This window comes from Lepidochelys kempii, chromosome 1, assembly GCF_965140265.1.
Source record: "Lepidochelys kempii isolate rLepKem1 chromosome 1, rLepKem1.hap2, whole genome shotgun sequence".
NCBI lineage: Eukaryota > Metazoa > Chordata > Testudines > Cheloniidae > Lepidochelys > Lepidochelys kempii.
The window spans coordinates 311,717,186-311,738,166 of NC_133256.1; the positions used below are offsets into that span (position 1 = coordinate 311,717,186).

The 20,981-nt window shown below is 40.2% G+C and overlaps 1 protein-coding gene across 7 annotated transcripts in view; it reads right to left on the minus strand.

Annotated features, from left to right (window-relative positions):
- Positions 1-20,981, minus strand: part of GRM8 (glutamate metabotropic receptor 8) — a 455,163-nt gene that overhangs the window by 148,266 nt on the left and 285,916 nt on the right. For all 7 annotated transcript variants that reach the window (XM_073328251.1, XM_073328250.1, XM_073328248.1 and 4 more), the window contains one exon: positions 19,940-20,140. In XM_073328251.1, coding sequence (XP_073184352.1) covers positions 19,940-20,140 — 201 coding nt within the window. The remainder of the gene's footprint in view (positions 1-19,939; positions 20,141-20,981) is intronic.

Sequence of the window (20,981 nt, forward strand, 5' to 3'; positions counted from 1 at the left end):
CTGAGTAAAATCATTTTTCCTTTTATGTTGTTTGTATCTGATAGTACTGAGGAATGCAGAATGCATTTTTTTAAAAAAGAAATTAAAAATCCTCCAATATTTAAAATAAATTAAATCACTTGGGGAAAAGCTACAATGAAGAGGTAACAAAAGCATAGAGTGAGTTCCACTTGCAAGAACAAAGAAGTCCTGCAACTGCTGTTTCATATACAGTGTAAAATAAACAGAGCTCCTTACAATTCACTTTTCCAGTGATCTTCACAAAAATGGACTTAACTAATGACTTCTATTTCTGATTATATGTTCACCAGAAAACTGTGAACATTCTTTTGATCACAGTGCTAACTAATCAAGCTGTATTCCACACATTGAGAGGGTGTATTATAGTAACTTCGAAACACAGTCATTTTATTTTATTTCATTTTGACTGAATTAAATTTTCCTATGGGACAGGGCAAAATGCCATATATATAAGCTACATTAGATCCTCAAATCATTTAAACATAGTGCTGACCCATTCCCAGGCTACAGCACGTCCTGATGTAATTCTACTGCTGTAAATGTAAATTACATATTTTAATTTGATTGTAAACCCAAAATATTACAGGCTTCATTGGCTTTTTTTGTTCTTTATTTTTACATACTGAAATTTAAGAGCACTTCACTCATTGTTTATAGTGAACATGCATCAAAACTATTGCAATAAAATCCAACCACCCCTGCAGCCAGTCTCATGCACAAATGGCAGTTAGTTCACCCTTACTTCTGCACAAGGCAGGTGAAAGATATTTTTTCACCAGATGTCTGTGAACTTACATATTTTATTTTTATGTTGGCTGGGGGTGGGAAGGTGGGGATGGAATTGTACTGATCACCTTTGCTCTGATTCTGCTTTCACAGAATTTAAAATGCCGTTCGTTGACAGTATAGTCCCCAAACATCTTCATAACACAGAGTCACATTTTTCTGTGCCTCCTCTCTTTCCCCCCAGTTTCTGAAATAAGGTTAATCAATTGGCAGTCTTGGCTAGGGTCACTAACTGGCTAAATCCACAAAGGGACCTAGGTGTTGCAATGCCTAACTTTTAGTTGCTCTGCCACCTAGTGGAATCCTCAGTCATGAGTTATTTCAGAGTAGCAGCCGTGTTAGTCTGTATCCGCAAAAAGAAAAGGAGGACTTGTGACACCTTAGAGACTAACAAATTTATCTGAGCATAAGCTTTTGTGAGCTACAACTCACTTCATCGGATGCATTCAGTGGAAAATACAGTGGGGAGATTATATACACAGAGAACATGAAACAATGGGTGTTATCATACACACTGTAATGAGAGTGATCAGGTAAGGTGAGCTATTACTAGCAGGAGAGCGGGGGTGGAGAGGGGACCTTTTGTAGCGATAATCAAGGTGGGCCATTTTCATCAGTTGACAAGAATGTCAGAGGAACAGTAAGGTGGGGGGGAATAAACATGGGGAAATAGTTTTATTTTGTGAAATGACCCATCCACTCCCAGTCTTTATTCGAGCCTAAGTTAATTGTATCCAGTTTGCAAATTAATTCCAATTCAGCAGCCTCTCGTTGGAGTCTTTTTTTGAAGTTTTTTTGTTGAAGAATTGCCACTTTTAGGTCTGTAATCGAGTGACCAAAGAGATTGAAGTGTTCTCCAACTGGTTTTTGAATGTTATAATTCTTGATGTCTGATTTGTGTCCATTTATTCTTTTACGTAGAGACTGTCCAGTCTGGCCAATGTACATGGCAGAGGGGCATTGCTGGCACATGATGGCATATATCACATTGGTAGATGTGCAGGTGAACGAGCCTCTGATATTGTGGCTGATGTGATTAGGCCTTATGATGGTGTCCCCTGAATAGATATGTGGACACAGTTGGCAACAGGCTTTGTTGCAAGGATAGGTTCCTGGGTTAGTGGTTCTGTTGTGTTGTGTGTGGTTGCTGGTGAGTATTTGCTTCAGGTTGGGGGGCTGTCTGTAAGCAAGGACTGGCCTGTCTCCCAAGATCTGTGAGAGTGATGGGTCATCCTTCAGGATAGGTTGTAGATCCTTGATGATGCGTTGGAGAGGTTTTAGTTGGGGGCTGAAGGTGATGGCTAGTGGCGTTCTGTTATTTTCTTTGTTGGGCCTGTCCTGTAGTAGGTAACTTCTGGGTACTCTTCTGGTTCTGTCAATCTGTTTCTTCACTTCAGAAGGTGGGTACTGTAGTTGTAAGAATGCTTGATAGAGATCTTGTAAGTGTTTGTCTGAGGGGTTAGAGCAAATGCGGTTTTATCATAGAGCGTGGCTGTAGACAAAGGATCGCGTGGTGTGGTCTGGATGAAAGCTGGAGGCATGTAGGTAGGCATAGCGGTCAATAGGTTTCCGGTATAGGGTGGTGTTTATGTGACCATCGCTTATTAGCACTGTTGTGTCCAGGAAGTGGATCTCTTGTGTAGACTGGTCCAGGCTGAGGTTGATGTTGGGATGGAAATTGTTGAAATCATGGTGGAATTCCTCAAGGGCTTCTTTTCCATGGGTCCAGATGATGAAGATGTCATCAATGTAGTGCTAGTTGAGTGGGGCATTAGGGGACGAGAGCTGAGGAAGCGTTGTTCTAAGTCAGCCATAAAAATGTTGGCATACTGTGGGGCCATGCGGGTACCCATAGCAGTGCCGCTGATTTGAAGGTAATACATTGTCCCCAAATGTGAAATAGTTATGCGTGAGGACAAAGTCCAGCTACCAGGTTTGCCTTGACATTATCAGGGATACTGTTCCTGATAGCTTGTAGTCCATCTTTGTGTGGAATGTTGGTGTAGAGTCGTGAGTTAGGCACCCCGGCTCCCATACAATGCATGGGAAGAGTTAGGTGCCTAAGAAAGGGATTATCAGAAGCCAGAAAGATAAGCAGGGAGCTGTCCTAAGATAGCCAGTAGGAAACACAGCAGTAGCCAGTTACCTGTCTCTGCTCACGATTCACAGGCATGAACCTCCCCACTGGAGATAGGTGCTGAAGCTAGGTCACTTACTTATGGAAAAACCAGAGAGAAATACCTACCTCATTATAGCCCAGTAGTTATGGCACTCGGCTGGGATGTGGTAGGACTCTTTTTGATTCTCCTCTCTCTGCCACATTTGGAGGAGGGACTTGAAGTTGCATCTCCCATATCCCAGAATGATTTTCCTGACCACCAGGCTATTGGATTTTCTGGAAAGGATTTCTCAATCTCTGAGATGTTCCGCTTTGAGAAAAGGAACTTGAAAACAGGACTCCCACATCCCAGGTTTGTGCTATAACCACCTTCCTATTGGATATGCTGGAACAGTGGTCCTCATCCAGGGGTACGTGTACCCCAGGGGGTACGCAGAGGTCTTCCAGGAGACACATCAACTCATCTAGATATTTCCCTAGTTTTACAACAGGCTACATAAAAAGCACTAGCAAAGTCAGTACAAACTAAAATTTCATACAGCCAATGACATTTATACTGCTCTGTATACTATACACTTTTGAAATGAAATGTACATACAATATGTATATTCCAACTGATTTATTTTATAATTGTATGGAAAAAATGAGAAAGTAAGCAATTTTTCAGTAATAAGGTACTTTGACACATTTGTATTTTTATGTCTGATTTTGTAAGCAAGTAGTTTTAAGTGTGGTGAAACTTGGGGGTACGTACGACAAATCAGACGCCTGAAAGGGGTACAATAGTCTGGAAAGGTTGAGAGCCACTGTCCTGGAACACACACAGCCAGCCAGCCAGCCAGCCCCAAAATCTCCTGAACGTCTCATCCCCTGGAAACGTAGGCACCTACAGAATTTAAGCACCTAGAGAGTTAGGCAGCAGCTGAGTTAGGCAGCAGCTTAGCAGGGGTTTTAAGGATATCAGTGCCACCCAAATGTTGAACTGAAGTGTCTAAGTGGCAGTTACATGACTAAGCCCTTCTGAGGATATAGTTCTAAGGGCTCAGGCTTGTAATCATTGGTCACACTAAAGTATATGTGAGTTTTCCCAAAGTAAGGACTTCAGCTAAGGGCCCCGAATTTAATCTTATTTTCACAAACATTTCTACTTTAGGTTTGTGGAAAAATTTATGGACCAATTATGCTCTATTTTAGCAAGAATGAAAGATGACATCATGTTCAAAATTGGATAGTTTAAAGTAGCATTAGCAGAGTCAGGATGAAACACGCCAGCCGAATCACCTGAATTCCAGCATGCTGATGTGGAACATTGATTCCTGATGGGTCGATGTCCCTTGGGCCACTAACCCCTACTTGTGGACTCCCCAGCCTACGAGGGATACATCCATGTTCATAGTTCTTATCGGGAGCGAGAAACTGAATAGAACTGTCCTCCCACAAGCCAAAGTCCAGGACCCTTTGGGGAAGCAAAACTAGCAAGTTGAGGCTGTCTGCCCAGGGCATACACAGCCCATAACCATGTTTGCAGGAATCTGAAGTGGAGCCTCACTAACAGGGCCATGAAAGTGCTTGTGCCCACATAACCCAAAAGGGCCATTTGCTCTATTAGTCCGCTTATGGCTAGAAAGAGGTTGTCTGGCAAGTATTCCTTGGCTAACATTGCATCCAGATGCACCTCAATTAACTCTATAGTTGAGTGAGTTCCAGGATAGACTTGTCCAGGTTCACCCGAGACCCAGTCTCTCAGAAAAGCCTAGGAGCATGGCTGTTGCCCCCGTGCCTTCTGGCAAGATCATCCTTTTAGGAGCCAATCCTCCGAGTTGGGGTCAATTACTGCATCCTGCCAGTGACAGTGCATTGTCACCACCAAGAGCATGTTGGTGAATACCCTTAGCACAGTGGAGTGGCCGAAGGGGAGAACCTGACACTGGTAAGTACTTCTAGCTAGTGACAAGCATCAGGAATCTCCTGTGTGCTGGATGGATGTCTATGTGGAAATAGGTGCCCTTGAGATTGGGCTTGGTTCCAGACCATGAGCAGTGAGGAGGAAGTGAAATGGTGGTGATCTGGTAGTCCCCTTTATACTTTGGAGTGGAGCAGAACGAAAGCAGGGGCACATGTGTGGACTGAGCAGACACTACAAGGAAGAATTCTCTGGTCCTGGGGTGCATGTGCAAGCTGAAGAGCACCACACATAGGGCCAAGCGCTTGAAGAAGCACTATTATTTCTGAAATGGCAATTTTCCTTTCGGCCATTTCTGAACTTGCAGCTATGGTAATCGGTGAACACAGAAGAGGGGTAATTGTGAGTTTTTAGAGTTTGACACACTAGTTTAAAGGTTTGCACCCTGGTGCAAGGAATGGTATCCTTGAGGTTTGTAAGGCAGAGTCACAGAAGTCAGCATTATAAAACCTGTTTTATTCCTCTGATAATCTTATCTTTACAAAAAAGTCCAACTACTAGCAAATCAAAGTAGCTGTAGTATTCTAACAGTCAAATTGACAATATTGCCACTCATTAGCTGAGTTGTAACTAACAAGGAGAAGCACCCTTTTCAAATTCACCCAGCTATGCAGGCTTCTAGGGCAGAGTTTGGAAGACTTTGGGCCTGCAACTATAACTGCTAGTGAAGAGGCCTCTGTATTTCCCACATTTCAAACTAATTTATTAATTAAACTTTAACATAATTATAAAAGTTAATAACCTTAAGAAATTAGCATAGATTGAGTCATGCTGAAGTGAAACTCTCTAGTGCATAATCATCCTGATCATGTTCTACTACCCATAGAGGTTATAGAATTACAACCAAATCCTTGCTTCAGGATGATTTCACTTTTCATCATGTCATGTAACATTTGATTAAGGCAGTAATAGAAGAACTCAGAGAGAAATCTCCTCACTAACTGAAATAGGAAGCTTCAAGGACTTTCTGCAGCATATAATTTTTATTTCATGTTAAGATGATCAGGCTTGCCTAAATCTCTGGTGCCCAGTCTTCAGGTCCAGTCAAGCTATGCTCAGTACAGTTCCTAAGCTGGAGGGTTGGCAAAGATGTCTGGATACCAAGTTTATGAGCCCCTAGTCATGGGGTACAACAAGGGATGATTTCTCCCATGAAATAAATTAGAGCAGATTCGAAGATATCCTAACTTACCTTCAGTTACAACAGACCCCATGTAGCTACTTCAACAAGTACGACTGCCAGAGCAAAGCAACATTCTGGCCACATCACTGGAAAGTGCTGTGAAGAGGGTGGCAGCAGCATCAGGCCACCTATACTAATTCTCCCCACTTAGGACACTAGGCATAGAATCCTAGGTCTCTTACACTAGGGGAGTTCTCTTATCTTAGAGGAATCCTCAATGGGCCCCAGACGCCAGCTTTCAGACTCCTTTCTGACACCAGATAAATAATAATCAGATTCAGTGTAAACCTAGATCTGACTGCTGGACTCTTGGGGGGGGATTTTCAAAAGCCCTTAAGTCACTTAGGAGCTTTTGAAAATGTTACCTGTGTTTCCTGGGTGAGCCAGGTTGTTTGGTTAAGTTCTCTTCATTTGGTCTCACTTGAGATCACACCTGGTAACAAGGTTAGCTAAAGCTGGGTGAATAACTGATTTTTCAGTTTGCTGGCAGTCCCAAAAAAGGGAAACAAATAATTCAGTTCAATCTGAACTGATTCTAACATTTTTTCAGAATTTTTAGTTAATTGAAAAAAGTCAGTTTCAGGTTGAAAAAAAATGTCACTCTCTCCAGTTGAAGGTGTTTCACTTTATATAAATAATTTAATATACATTGGATCAGGGACTTGAACTTGGGTGTCCCACATCAGTGCCCTAACCAGCAGGCTAGATAGTCATTCTCACTCTCTCACTTGCTCTCTCTGCGCCAGTGACTATTCAGGTATTTAACACAAAGTGGAAGAGCTTCAACAAGAGAAATTCAAGGAGACCCATCCTGGACTACCCTATGCCCAATGGTTAGGACACTTACCTGGGAGAGGAAAACCTGAGTTCAAATCCTGCCCCAGTGTGGGGATTCAACTGGCTCTCCTGCATCCCAGATCACAATCACAGGACTAAGAGTTATGAGGGGGTGAACTACCTCCTCCTCTCTGTGTTGAGTGTAGTGCCTAAGGGTATGTATATACAGCAAAGAAAACCACATGGCTGGGGTGACCGGGCTTGCAGGGCTTGGTCTGTAGGGCTGTTTCATTACTATGTAGACTTCCAGGCTTGGGCTGGAGCCCAAGCTCTGGAGTCCTCTCATCCCGCAGAGCCCTAGAGTCCAGAAGTCTACACAGCAATGAAACAGCCCTGCAAGCCCGAGTCGGCTGGCATGGGGCAAACACAGGTTTTTCTTTGCTGTGTAGCTACATCCTAAGGTCCCTTGCAAATCTAGCCTCCCACAAAAAAATTTGGCCAAAACTATTTGATGAACCTGTGTCAAAGTCATGACTAGTTTTGGGTCAACCGAAACTGCATGAATAAATTATTTTTCTGAAAAATTTTGCCCAGGTACAGGTCTGACCCATTTCTATCTTGCTGTCTTACCCAATATTGTTTTGATTACTAGCATGAAACTCAGTTAACTGCTAGGAAATACTGAACTCCACTAGAGAAGTTAAAATTAAACAATGTCTAATAATATAGGCAATGTCTATTAATCATACATTTCTTCTAGTTCCCTCTGTAATTGTTGCTCTAGAGAATTAAGTCTACCTGATTTCTCTGTCATTCACTTTAAGATTGAGAAGCTGCTATTTTCCTCTTCAGAAGGAAATCTGAGAAGACGTGTCAAGTTTATTTCACTGTTGGTGACCTCCTTAAAGGATGGCTTTTCATTTTTGTTGAACTGGTCACTTGTCAGTTAATCAGTAAGATTTTTACATAAAATGACCTATAGATGAAGGCTAAGATCCATATCCCTATTTTAATTCATAAGTGAGGGTTATTTTTAGACCATGAAAAAGGCCCACTCTGCTACATAAAGAGATATAGATACTGAAAATGTGCATTTCACTTGTGATCACCCTCCTGACTTGAGCAAGTGTTGCCTTCCCAAATGGGGATATGATAGATGGGGGATATGACAAAGGCCTATACAATCATGACTGGTGTGGAGAAAGTAAATAAGGAAGTCTTATTTACTGCTTCTCATAACACAAGAACTAGGATTCACCAAATGAAATTAAAACTGGGCTAGATGGATCATTGGTCTGACCCAGTATGGCTGTTCTTATGTTAGGACTTAGACAAATATATGAAAAGAGAAACATACTGCATAATCCCTGCTTGCTTGATTCATGGAATCAGAGTTGATTGTTTGAGAAGATTCTTCCAACTTAATCTATCTCTCAGGCATTCTGCTAACAATAAGTTTGGTCCTGAAACATCTTGAGGACCCTCACCTAAGCATGCAGGGTGCTCAACATCTGTAAAGCACTTAGCACCTAAAAGAACTGTACCCAGCCTGAATAAGACACTTCTTAAATTTGCCTAAGAAAAAGATGTCATTCCGGATGCACTTCTTTGGTGCTCAGAACTCTTCTCTCCATATGAGGTGGGGATTAATATTCATTGCTCTTCAAAAATGCGGGGCTTTAGTCCTTCTGGTGATCACATAGGGACAATGAATTTTAACCTGGCTGCATCCCCAGTGATGACTAATGGTTGCATTTCAGGTTTTGCATGCACATTGGAAACAATAAGGACTGTCCTATATCACCTCTCCTTTATGCATCAAGTATTAAACAGCTGCTGAGAGAGTTTGATGCTGTTCCTCTATGGCATGAAATATCATGTGGAATATTAGGTAAATTAGATTAGATTAGATTAGAATTGATAGATAATTCTGCATATAATCAATGCTGCTTTTCATATCCATCCTTAAGAGTTAATAAAATGTTTTATGCTATGCCACTCTATCACAACCTATCATTCTAGTCATCTAGGTTCATTAGGTATCTAAGAATCACGGTGTCTCCAAACTATGTCCACTGTAAAAGCTTAAAACCACACGTTATATAAAAGCAGCAAGAGGGATTCAGACCACTGAACAATATTATACCCAGCTGGATTAATTCCATTACAGTAATTAGCATGTCAGAACTGAATTTATTTGGAGTCACCCCCTGCTACGTTTCCCAATAAGGTTTTAAGAGATCTAATCCTTGTCCAGTTTACCACAGAAGGACAGAAAAACTGGACATCAGGTTTCTGTGATACAAGCTAATAATTATAATAATACCACCTTGCTCTTATATAGTGAAAAGGAAAGGCTGATACAGAATTGCCTGTCTCAAGCACTCAAAAATCTAAAGTTAGAACCCTTCCCCCCCCCCAAAAAATGAGATTTAAAATAATAAATTTGGGGTCCTTTTTATTTGCCCTCTGGTTTTTGTGCTTTCCGTTTACACACCAGTCATACTTTCCAACATTTCTCTGCAACCATAATGGCTAGAAACTTAAAAAAAAACCAAAAAAGCAAAAACACCCCTAAAGTTAAGTTTCTTATGTAATCAACAGATTCCAGAGCTGGGGCTATAAAAGAACACAGATCACCACAAGACTGGTGATAACATCACAAGTGTTAGTATCACTGCTAATAGGCTTTCCTCTTCTGCTGCTTCGCCATCCTGCGGTCCTCAGGTTTCCCTTTGCTTGTCCAATATCCAGGGTACTGATTGATTCAGCTGATGTTTGGCACAAGCCAGCAAGAACAATATGGATGATCCTTTTCCCTGTTACCTTGTGCTCTCCCATCTGCCTATTGTACCCACCTGTGGTCTCTCATTTTATACTTAGATTATAAGCTTTTCAGTGTCTAACATAATAGGGCTGTGGGCAGTAGGAACCAATGAACTACAACTTAATAACAGCAATACGAATAATTTGTTTTCGAAAATATAGACTCTTGGTGTCTTGAGCTGCCACAGCAAACCTTTATTTCTGTAGTAGTAACTCTTTGGAGTTGGATTTTCAAAAGTGCCTAAGTGAGTTGGGAGCACAGCGATTTTCAGTGGAACTTGTACTCCTAAATCACCTACATGGTTTTGAAAATCCCATCACAGAGTCCAGTCGTATGAAATGCTAAGTATCCTCTTCTCACACTAATTTTACTGGGAGCTAAGATTACTCAGCACCTCCAGAAGGCACCTGGCATCCTGCAGAACTGGGCCCCAAACATCATGTGGATTAATTCTTCCATTGTGCTAGGTTTTCTTCTTTAAAAATCAGTGTATGAACTGTGTTGATTTAAAACCATGATTTCCTCAATATTTCTTTTTTTCAGTGGTGTCTTTTTCACATTAGAGCCTGATTTCAGACCCAGCCTCAACTTGTTCATGTTCACTTGTGTGTATGTATATGTCTGTTGATGCACTTTCCCAGAACTAACATCTGTGTATGTAGAAAGTAAACTCCAGTATTAACTGATTTCAGAGTAGCGGCTGTGTTAGTCTGTATCCGCAAAAAAGAAAAGGAGGACTTGTGGCACCTTAGAGACTAACAAATTTATTTGAGCATAAGCTTTCGTGAGCTACAGCTCACTTCATCGGATGTATATAGTGGAAAATACAGTGGGGAGATTTTATATACACAGAGAACATGAAACAATGACTTTTACAATGTAGACTGTAACAAGAGTGATCAGGTAAGGTGAGCAATTACCAACAGGAGAGTGGGTGGGGGACGACGACGGGGGACAGACCTTTTGTAGTGATAATCAAGGTGGGCCATTTCCAGCAGTTGACAAGAAGGTGTGAGTAACAGCGGGGGGGGAGGGGAAATAAGCATGGGGAAATAGTTTTACTTTGTGTAATGACCCATCCACTCCCAGTTTTTATTCAAACCTAAGTTAATTGTATCCAGTTTGCAAATTAATTCCAATTCAGCAGTCTCTCATTGGAGTCTGTTTTTGAAGTTTTTTTGTTGAAGAATTGCCACTTTTAGGTCTGTAATCGAGTGACCAAAGAGATTGAAGTGTTCTCCAACTGGTTTTTGAATGTTATAATTCTTGACGTCTGATTTGTGTCCATTTATTCTTTTACGTAGAGACTGTCCAGTCTGGTCGATGTACATGGCAGAGGAGTATTGTTGGCACATGATGGCATATATCACATTCATAGATGAGTAGGTGAATGAGCCTCTGGTAATGTGGCTGATGTGATTAGGCTCTATGTTGGTGTCTCCCAAATAGATATGTGGACACTGTTGGCAATGGGATTTGTTGCAAGGATAGGTTCCTGGGTTAGTGCTTTTGTTGTGTGGTGTGTGGTTGCTGGTGATCATTTGCTTCAGGTTGGGGGGCTGTCTGTAAGCAAGGACTGGCCCGTTTCCCAAGATCTGTGAGAGTGATGGGTCGTCCTTCAGGATAGGTTGTAGATCCTTAATGAATCCAATGAATCTTCCTACAGTATGTATTAACAATTTGATGCATGAGAAAATGAAACTTGACTTGGATTTTCAAAGTTTCTGAGTTTTAAGCCAAGAGTATATTTTCATGCCTAATAAAAACACAAATATTGGAAAACAATTTGCAAATGAAACATCATGTTTTGAGTATACTTGAGGAGAGCAATGGAGGGTGAAGATTTATCTGAGAAAAGTTTTGATATGAAGTGTGATCTGCATATTAACACTGAATGAATTTCAAGATTCAGGTCAATCTAATAGTAACTGGAAGTAACTGGAGTGGCATATGAATTATGCAAACAGCTCATGCTATGGTTATGGCTCACTTGTTCGTTCAAAATCCTTTCTGAAATTTCTGTCTTCATTCATTAAAATTTGTCTTCTGTAGATGAATATTTACTTTATTTTTTCTAAAAATACTTTATATAATTACTTTTTAAAAAAATTAATTCCATGATAGCAGCTGCAATTATATGTGGGTTTGAATATTCATGTCCATTCTTGCCTTCAGTCGCTCACCATTTTAACGTTTCAGGATGAAATTTTCCATGTTTGTTTTTTTTTAACAAAGGATGATCTTTTGTGCATTTGCTGACAAAATTAATTAAATAAATACCTCAGACAAAAAATAATTTACCATATTACAAAATCTAAGTCAATAAAGATATGCTGGCCAACTATAACTAAGAAATTAGTTCAAGTATAAAAAGAATAAAGAAATGTTACAAGATTCTACAATTGGTTATCTAAGGTTGTATTATAAAAAAACTGTCATACGGTATTGCACTGTACTAGTAGCCAATTACTCTTTCCTTATGAACTGGCTCAGCTTGCTCTGCTGGCAGAGTCAATGCTCCTCCCATTCCCTGTTCCTTCTGACCTATTCCTATTCCACCCGTGAAGGAGGCAAAGTCGCTGTTCTTTGGAGGCTGATCTCCACCCATGCCATGACCCCTGGGGCCATTAGCCTATGCAGGAGAGTAAGGAATATCCTTGCATTCCTGAACTCCCATGCGTGAGCATGCAGGTCACGTCACGACCTTACCCTTAATGATTGTGTAATTAAACACTGTATTGTAAGGTTTGCAAAATGGATTGAGTTAAGGTGCAGCCATAGTTTTGGCATTTCCTGAGTGCTTAACCATGTAAATGTAACATTCTTGAAATGTAGTTTTCTGCACTGAATATGTGAACACTTAAATTAAGGTGGTTAGCAAAGAACAGTTCAGGTGGTCCACATAATAACAACACACTAACTATAAAGCTAAAGGAAGACTGAACATTATTCTATTCTTCAACCTGATAATTAAAGAAGTTATGTGAAAATTGGGAATTATGACCTTTACCTTTAGGGTGACAGCTACATAATTCTAGCTTTATTTTTGCAGAGGAACAGCAATGAAAGAGGACAATCTGATCTATACTATGTGTGTATGTTTTACCATTGCCCAAAAGAAATATCCATTGCATCCACCTCCTGCTTTTCCTATACGTATGGCAGGAGGTTCACAGATTAATCACTTTCTAAAAAATGTTTCAAAATGTCCTCAGAAATGTGTATGATCTGGCAAGGTTGTGATTGCCTCCTCCTGACTTCAATGGGAGTTTAGCTCCTTGCAAGAAGCACTAAGTATGTCACAGGATTGTGCCCTTCAAATTCCTCTGTTTATTTTGTATAATGAAGTGCTGTTGTAGCCATGTTCGTCCCAGGGAGACAAGGTGGGTGAGGTAATGTCTTTTATTGGACCAACTTCTGTCTCACCAATAGAAGTTGTTACAATAAAAGATATTACCTCACCCATCTTGTCTCTCTATTTTGTATAATACCAGCCAACAAAGGGGATATATATTGTATAACTTGGAGTTGTATTATTTCCCTCCCAACTTTATGTGTAGGACAGGGATCGGCAACCTTTGGCACGTGGCACGACAGGTTAAGCCCAGTGGCTGGCCGGGCCGGTTTGTTTATCTGCCGCATCCACAGGTTCAGCGGATCACAGCTCCCACTGGCTGCGGTTTGCCACTCTAGGCCAATGGGGGCTGTGAGAAGTGGCAGCCAGCACATCCCTCGATCCGCGCCGCTTCTCGCCAAAGGTTGCTGATCCCTAGTATAGGAATTGAGGATTGCGAAGGGGACAGTGACCACAGAGCCCAGCCACCACCCGCTTTCACCCTTTCAGATAGCCACTGAGGGTATGTCTACACTGGGATGGGAGCAAGCCTTCCAGCCCAGATAGACAGACTCACACTTCAGGGTTTGAGCTAGTGTGCAAAAAAAAAAAAAAAATAGCAATGTGGATATTCCAGCTTAGGCTGGAGCTTGGGCTTTTCAGCCTAAGCGGTCAAGTGGGGTTGAGAGCCCAAGTTTCTTCTTAAAAGGCTAGAGCTTTTCATGTCATCATGAGACACGTTCCAGAACCCTCCAAAATCCATCACTAGTCAAAAAATTCACAAGAATTGGCAATACTGCCATAGTTTTGGCCTGCAGATAAAACAAGGCTCTTAGGATTTCCCAGCTTTCTCAAACTCTGCATTTTCCGATGACATTGCAAAATGCTGTAAAAATATAGCTGTTCAAGGTTCCCTATCAAACCAAATTAACTACTAAACTTCCACTATATATGAAAAGCAATTGATTTTTCTTTCAATATAGCTTGTTTTGTTTGACTGGTAGGTGTCCCAAGAACCAAATACAATAATAAGAAGAAGAACAACAAATACCCACTCATGCATTCCAGAAAAGGTTGAACAATTCATTAAAGTGGATTCATATGCCAAGCTGACACATCCATCAAATTTCCTCATTCCCATTACAAGTGTAAAGGTGCTATCCCCGTTACGATCACATTCTGCTATGTGATATTCTGGGTTTAAAATATAACTTGTGGAAGTTCATCTAAGCAGAAACTAATGTCATATCAATTACATCAATACACTGTGCTCTGGAGATTATGATGACCCTGCTGTCATGAAAGTGTCACAGAATATTACATGGATGAATCCTTCAGGGGAATAAAATCTTCTTTGCAATATAAATATAAGTAAACAAAGAGGCGTCAAAAATAAACACTTTTAAGACTGATTACCTGCATTCAAAAGCCGAATAATTATCTCCAGGTAACAGAAAGTTATATTCTTCCCTGTTCATCAAAGCTTTCTGGGTGCTTTGAAGGTATTCTTCACATAATTCATTATGTTTAATCAATTTTAACAAACCCATATCTATAGGACTCAGTGTGACAATATACTAATAGCAGTTACACCAGGATATCCCACTGAGGTCAATATGGTTGCATGGGAGTAATAGAGAGGAGAAAGTGACCCAACATCTAAACAGTCTGGACATAACAGAACAGGGATACTCTCAAGTCAAACCAAAAAATAATCTACATAGATGGTAAAATACCCATCATCCCTGGATATTGAAAATTGCTACATTCTTGCAAAACTGGGCCTGATTCTGTCAGCCTTCCCAGCAGGAAGAGCCATCTGAAATCAGTGTGAGCTCTACATCGGAGAGCTTGCAAGATCAGGCTCTAACTTTCTGCCTTTTTCCCCCCTAATGTTGCTTTCAGTATATTTATGTACTATTTACCAACAAGAATACTGGCAATTTTTATGAAAGTAACTAAAATACCACCTTTTATGCTTGTGGGTCACAGGAACACATCTCTGCAGATTATTTCCTTAGTATTTTATAGACTGTATTTTGTCTGAATGTGAAATGTACTTCCCCACACTGCAGCCACCATCACAAGTGACCTTCTCTCAGATAAGAGGCTAGCAAAATCCCTTGGAGATATGTGCCATCCCCTTTTTTCCCCTTTTCCACCCATTTCCTTATTAAAATATTTAAGGACTTTTTAAGGCAGAGTGCGTTCCTTATGACCAACCCCAGCATTTGTTTCTAAGCTTTCTAGAATCAAGAGCTTTAATACATAAAATTATTTAAATAATTAAAAATAAATTTAATAATATAAAAATAAATTTATTTTGCATTTACTGGCATGGGCACTTTGTTACATTTAAATTCTTGTAGTTCAGACTATAATATTTCACATGTACATATCTCAGCCACAACAGAAGGTCCATGAAGGTGTCTGAGATGTGTTAGGTTTCAGAGAGGTAGCCGTGTTAGTCTGTTTCAGCAAAAAGAACGAGGAGTACTTGTGGCATCTTAGAGACAAACAAATTTATTTGAGCATAAGCTTTTGTGGGTTAAAACCAACTTCATCAGATGCCTGAAGTGGAAAATACAGTAGGAATGGGTGTTGCCATACCCACTATAATGAGACTGATCAGTTAAGGTGAGCTATTATCAGCAGAAGAAAAAAAAACTTTTTGTAGAGATAATCAGGATGGCCCACTTCCAACAGTTGACAAGAAGGTGTGAGTAACAGCGGGGGGGGGGAGCAAATGGGGAAATGGTTTTACTTTGTGTAATGACCCATCCACTCCCAGTCTTTATTCAAGCCTAATTTAATGGTGTCCAGTTTGAATATTAATTCCAATACAGCAGTTTCTCGTTGGAGTCTGTTTTTGAAGTTTTTTAGTTGTAGTATTGAGACTTTTAGATCTGTAATTGAGTGCCCAGCGAGACTGAAGTGTTCTCTGACTGGTTTTTGAACGTTATAATTCTTGACGTCTGATTTGTGTCCATTTATTCTTTTGCGTAGAGACTGTCCGGTTTGGCCAATGTACATGGCAGAGGGGCAATGCTGGCACATGATGGCATATATCACATTGGTAGATGTGCAGGTCTTTTACAGTCTCTACGTAAAAGAATAAATGGACACAAATCAGACGTCAAGAATTATAACATTCAAAAACCAGTTGGAGAACACTTCAATCTCCCTGGGCACTTGAGTACAGACCTAAAAGTCGCAATCTTACAACAAAAAAACTTCAAAAACAGACTCCAATGAAAAACTGCTGAATTGGAATTAATTTTCAAACTGGACACCATTAAATTAGGCTTGAATAAAGACTGGGAGTGGATGGGTCATTACACAAAGTAAACTATTTCCACATGCTTATTTTTCCCCCTACTGTAACTCATACCTTCTTGTCAACTGTTGGAAATGGGCCATCCTGATTATCACTACAAAAGTTTTTTTTCTCCAGCTGGTAATAGCTCACCTTAACTGATCACTCTTCTTATAGTGGGTATGGGAACACCCATTTTTTCATGATCTCTGTGTGTGTGTATATATATATATACACACACACACATATATATATATATATATATATATATATATATATATATATCTTCTACTGTATTTTCCACTGCATGCATCCGATGAAGTGGGTTTTAGTCCACGAAAGCTTATGCTCAAATAAATTTGTTAGTCTCTAAGGTGCCACAAGTACTCCTCGTTCTTTTTGAAATATGTTACTGGCCAAAGTGAGAGCTCAGCATCCTACATGCATGTAGGGCAGATCCAGGTACTTTCTACAGAGTCTCTGGAGCTTTTCCAGCGACTGAGACTCATAGAATCATAGAACATTAGGGTTGGAAGAGACTTCAGGAGGTCATCTAGCCCAACCCCCTGCTCAAAGCAGAACCAACCCCAACTAAATCATCCCAGCGAGGGCTTGGTCAAGGCAGGTCTTAAAAACCTCTAAGGGTGGAGATTCTACCACCTCCCTAAGTAGCCCATTCCAGTGTTTCACTACCCTCCTAGTGAAATAGTTTTTCCTAATATCCAACCTACACCTCCCCCACTGCAACTTGTGACCATTGCTCCTTGTTCTGTCATCTGCCACCACTGAGAACAGCCTAGCTCCATCCTCCTTGGAACCCCCCTTCAGATAGTTGAAGACTGCAATCAATCCCCCCTCACTCTTCTCTTCTGCACACTAAATAACCCCAGTTCTCTCAGCCTTTCTTCAGAAGTCATGTGCCCCAGCCCCTAATAATTTTTGTTGCCCTCTACTGGACTCTCTCCAATTTGTCCACATCCCTTGTGTAGTGGGGCCCCCAAAACTGGATGCAATACTCCAGATGTAGCCTCACCAGTGCCAAATAGAGGGGAATAATCACTTCCCTCAATCTGCCGGCAATGCTCCTACTAATGCAGCCCAATATTCCGTTAGCCTTCTTGGCAACAAGGGCACACTGTTGACTCATATCCAGTTTCTCATCCTCTGTAATCCCCAGGTCCTTTTCTGCAGAACTGCTGCTTAGCCAGTCAGTCCCCAGCCTGTAGCAGTGCATGAGATTCTTCCATCCTAAGTGCAGGACTCTGCACTTGTCCTTGTTGAACCTCATCCGATTTCTTTTGGTCCAATCCTCCAATTTGTCTAGGTCCCTCTGGACCCTATCCCTACCCTCCAGCGTATCTACCTCTCTCCACAGCTTACTGTCATTCGCGAACTTGCTGAGGGTGAAATCCATCCCATCCTCCAGATCATTAATGAAGTTGTTGAACAAAACTGACCCCAGGACTGACCCTGGGGTACTCCATTTGATACCGGCTGCCAACTAGACATGGAGCCATTGATCACCACCCATTGAGCCCGACAATCTAGCCAGCTTTCTATCCACCTTATAGTCCATTCATCCAGCCCATACTTCTTTAGCTTGCTGGCACAAATACTGCGGGAGACCGTATCAAAAGCTTTGCTAAAGTCAAGGTATACCACGTCCACTGCTTTCCCCATATCTTCTCCAGACCAATGGCTGTAGCTGCTTAAGGCCCTTATTCAGCTTCCCCTACTATCACCACCACAACAGTTAAATGATGGAAAGATTCATATAAGTCTTCTGGTCCTGGCCCACACAGCCTTGTGTCCACTTTTCCCTGCACAGTACCCTCAGAACCACATCAATTCCACTTCCTAGGGAACCTCTACACTTAGAGAAGAGGCTGAATTTGGTCCTCAAATTCTCCTGCACACTATTTGTCTGACCTCAGTATGAGTTCCACAGACCAAAGGGCTGAAAAGCGCAGTTTACCTTTAATAGAGTATGTGGACTAAACCAATATAAGGGATTAATTAACACAATTATTTCTTAGGGTTTGAAAAACTGACCTCATCTGCATTTTTTTCCACTTCTGATAAATCACTAATGTAAAAAAAAGATAAAATGTTCTCATGTCCATCATGATACTTATAAAACACGCCACATTTCATCTCCTTGTATTTACAGCAACAGTTACAGCAGACCAGAGAAATCACAACAGGTATTAATCATATACATCAATCTTTAGGGTAAGAGTGGTTTGAAATAAACTGTACAGCTTATGTTTTTATGCTAAACTTCTACACCAACCAAATGAAAATGGATCACTTTCTTTATGCCTTAGCAACTTAGATTCAAAAGAATATTTATTGGAAACATCATGGCAAACCTTTCAATATCCTGCATACTTTGTCATCATAACACTCCCCATTTGTGAGTTACCTATTTTGCTCAAGGTTTTCTTTACAATCATTAAAGAATCATTCAAACCCACTTGAATGAGACAAGGATTCCCTGTACAAGGAAATTTCAGAGGACGAAAAAAGAAAAATCTTTTAGGAAAGAATAAATATATTGCAAACTATGGACAATGTTCATATCAACCAAATGGTCTGGTTTATTACCTGAAGCAAAAACAGCTTCCACTTGGAAGCTAAATTGAAAATGACCTTGTGCTGTTTTATAAAAGGCTGGCAGCTGAGGTCATTGGAGTATATTGTGATAGACAGTGCTACTCTGTGTATGGTTAGGAGGCATGTCTGTTATGTGGATTACAGCCAAATGTGGGTGTGCGGGGGGAATCCAGTGAAGAACACCATATCAATTCATTTAAAAATAATGACAGATGTAATTACAACAATTATGACTTTCATGAAAGAACATACATTGTCAGTAACTTTGTTTTGCCATGAAGTAATTCTGTTCTTTTAAATTTAATACCTATAAATTAGGTATATTCTTTAGCAGCCTCTTCTGACAGTGGCATAAGCATCCATAACTATATTTCTCCAGCAGGCAGATCCCAGCTGAACAGAAGCTTATGCAGTGTAGGTTGTTGTGGTGGTGGTTTTTGTTGGGATTTTTTGGTTTGTTTTTTTAACACCGTGCATGGCTTAAAATTGACTACATCACTGAATCAAAACCAATGACACAGAACAGAACCCAGAAGGGTTAGAAATTATTTAATCAAGTTTTAAATATGTAAATACAAAGCAACCTCCAAATTATTCACTATTGTAGGAAAATCATTAAACTGATTTTAAAATAAAATAATTTGCAAAAAGGCATTTTCCACAATTCATTCCTTAACAAATGCACAGACAAGCACCATCACAGGAATTTAATCTGCCAGTAGGACTGCATGAGTCCTCTAGTTGTTTCTATAATAGCAGTTTTCCACCAGAATAGTTTGATTGACAGATTCTTATTTTTAAATGTCTGCCTCTTTTAGCGGCAGCTTAATGTTACGATGGGGTTTCAAAGCAGGTGGGAAAATTCACACTTCTGATTAAAAAGAGAACTGCTTCTAATCCTGTGTTTTCCACTGTGACTGAAAGTGTCCTATATATAGAAGAAATCCTGTCACTTCTGAAGCATTTAGAGAAGAAGAAAAAAATGCTTATAACTTACCATTAAAGTTTACAGCCCGGATATAACTAAGTAGCTCTTTACCATCAATCGTGCTCATCCTTGGACACAGACCAATATAGCCAGGACAGAGATCTTTATGCATGCTATGTAGTGCATAGGCCATGGAATATACAGCATCAATTACAAACTGGACCTTTCCTTCTTGCTCATAGGCTGAATCTCTAGCAATTCTTTCCAAGCCTATGGAAAAGAAAGAAAAAAAAGAGTCAGATCACTTTGTGCGTATGTGCATAATCCTATGTGAATTCCTAGAGTTCATCAAAAACAATTAGAGTCAATTGATAGATCAAATTAGGGCCCAGATATCCATCAGTGGAACAAATTAAACAAGATAAAATATGGCCATCTGGTTTCACCTCTAATCATTATACACTAAGCCAGGTTTATAAACTGTATATTGAGTTCTGGGCTGGGAAAGAGGAGAAAATATTTGATTACAAGAAAAATAGAAAAAAAAAGTAGATTTGTATTTCCAAAATCTCTCTTTCTGGCTTACTGACTCCCATTGAACAGTTGGTTACTGTTATTTATAGGACACTTTTACAGCAGCTTGCCATTCTGGTTTAAATGAAATTTAGTGAATACCTTGATTTTTATCTACATCTATTGTTTGATAAACATTATTTAACCATGTTGAAAAGAAGGTGAATATTTGCCAAGTGCTGCTACCATCTGTTTCTCTGTTTAAGAATGCCTATTTTGAAGTCTTTTCCCTATATTTAACACTAAGTTATTTCTCAAATTGAGAATCCTGTATCTTATTCTAATTTATTTGCTTCTTTTTCTCATAAAGCCTTTATTTTCCATAGAAAAAAATTCAGACCAAATGAGTGCGCACATGGATCACATGAAGTAGCTTGAGGTATGGGTGGTTAGGATGGGCAGAGGACACTTAACCAAGAAGAAGAGGTAGATGAAGTTTTATTTAAATAACTAACAAAATCATCCAAAACACAGGACTTGGTGGTGATGGGGGACTTCAGCGACTGAGACATCTGTGGGGAAAATAATACAGCAGAGC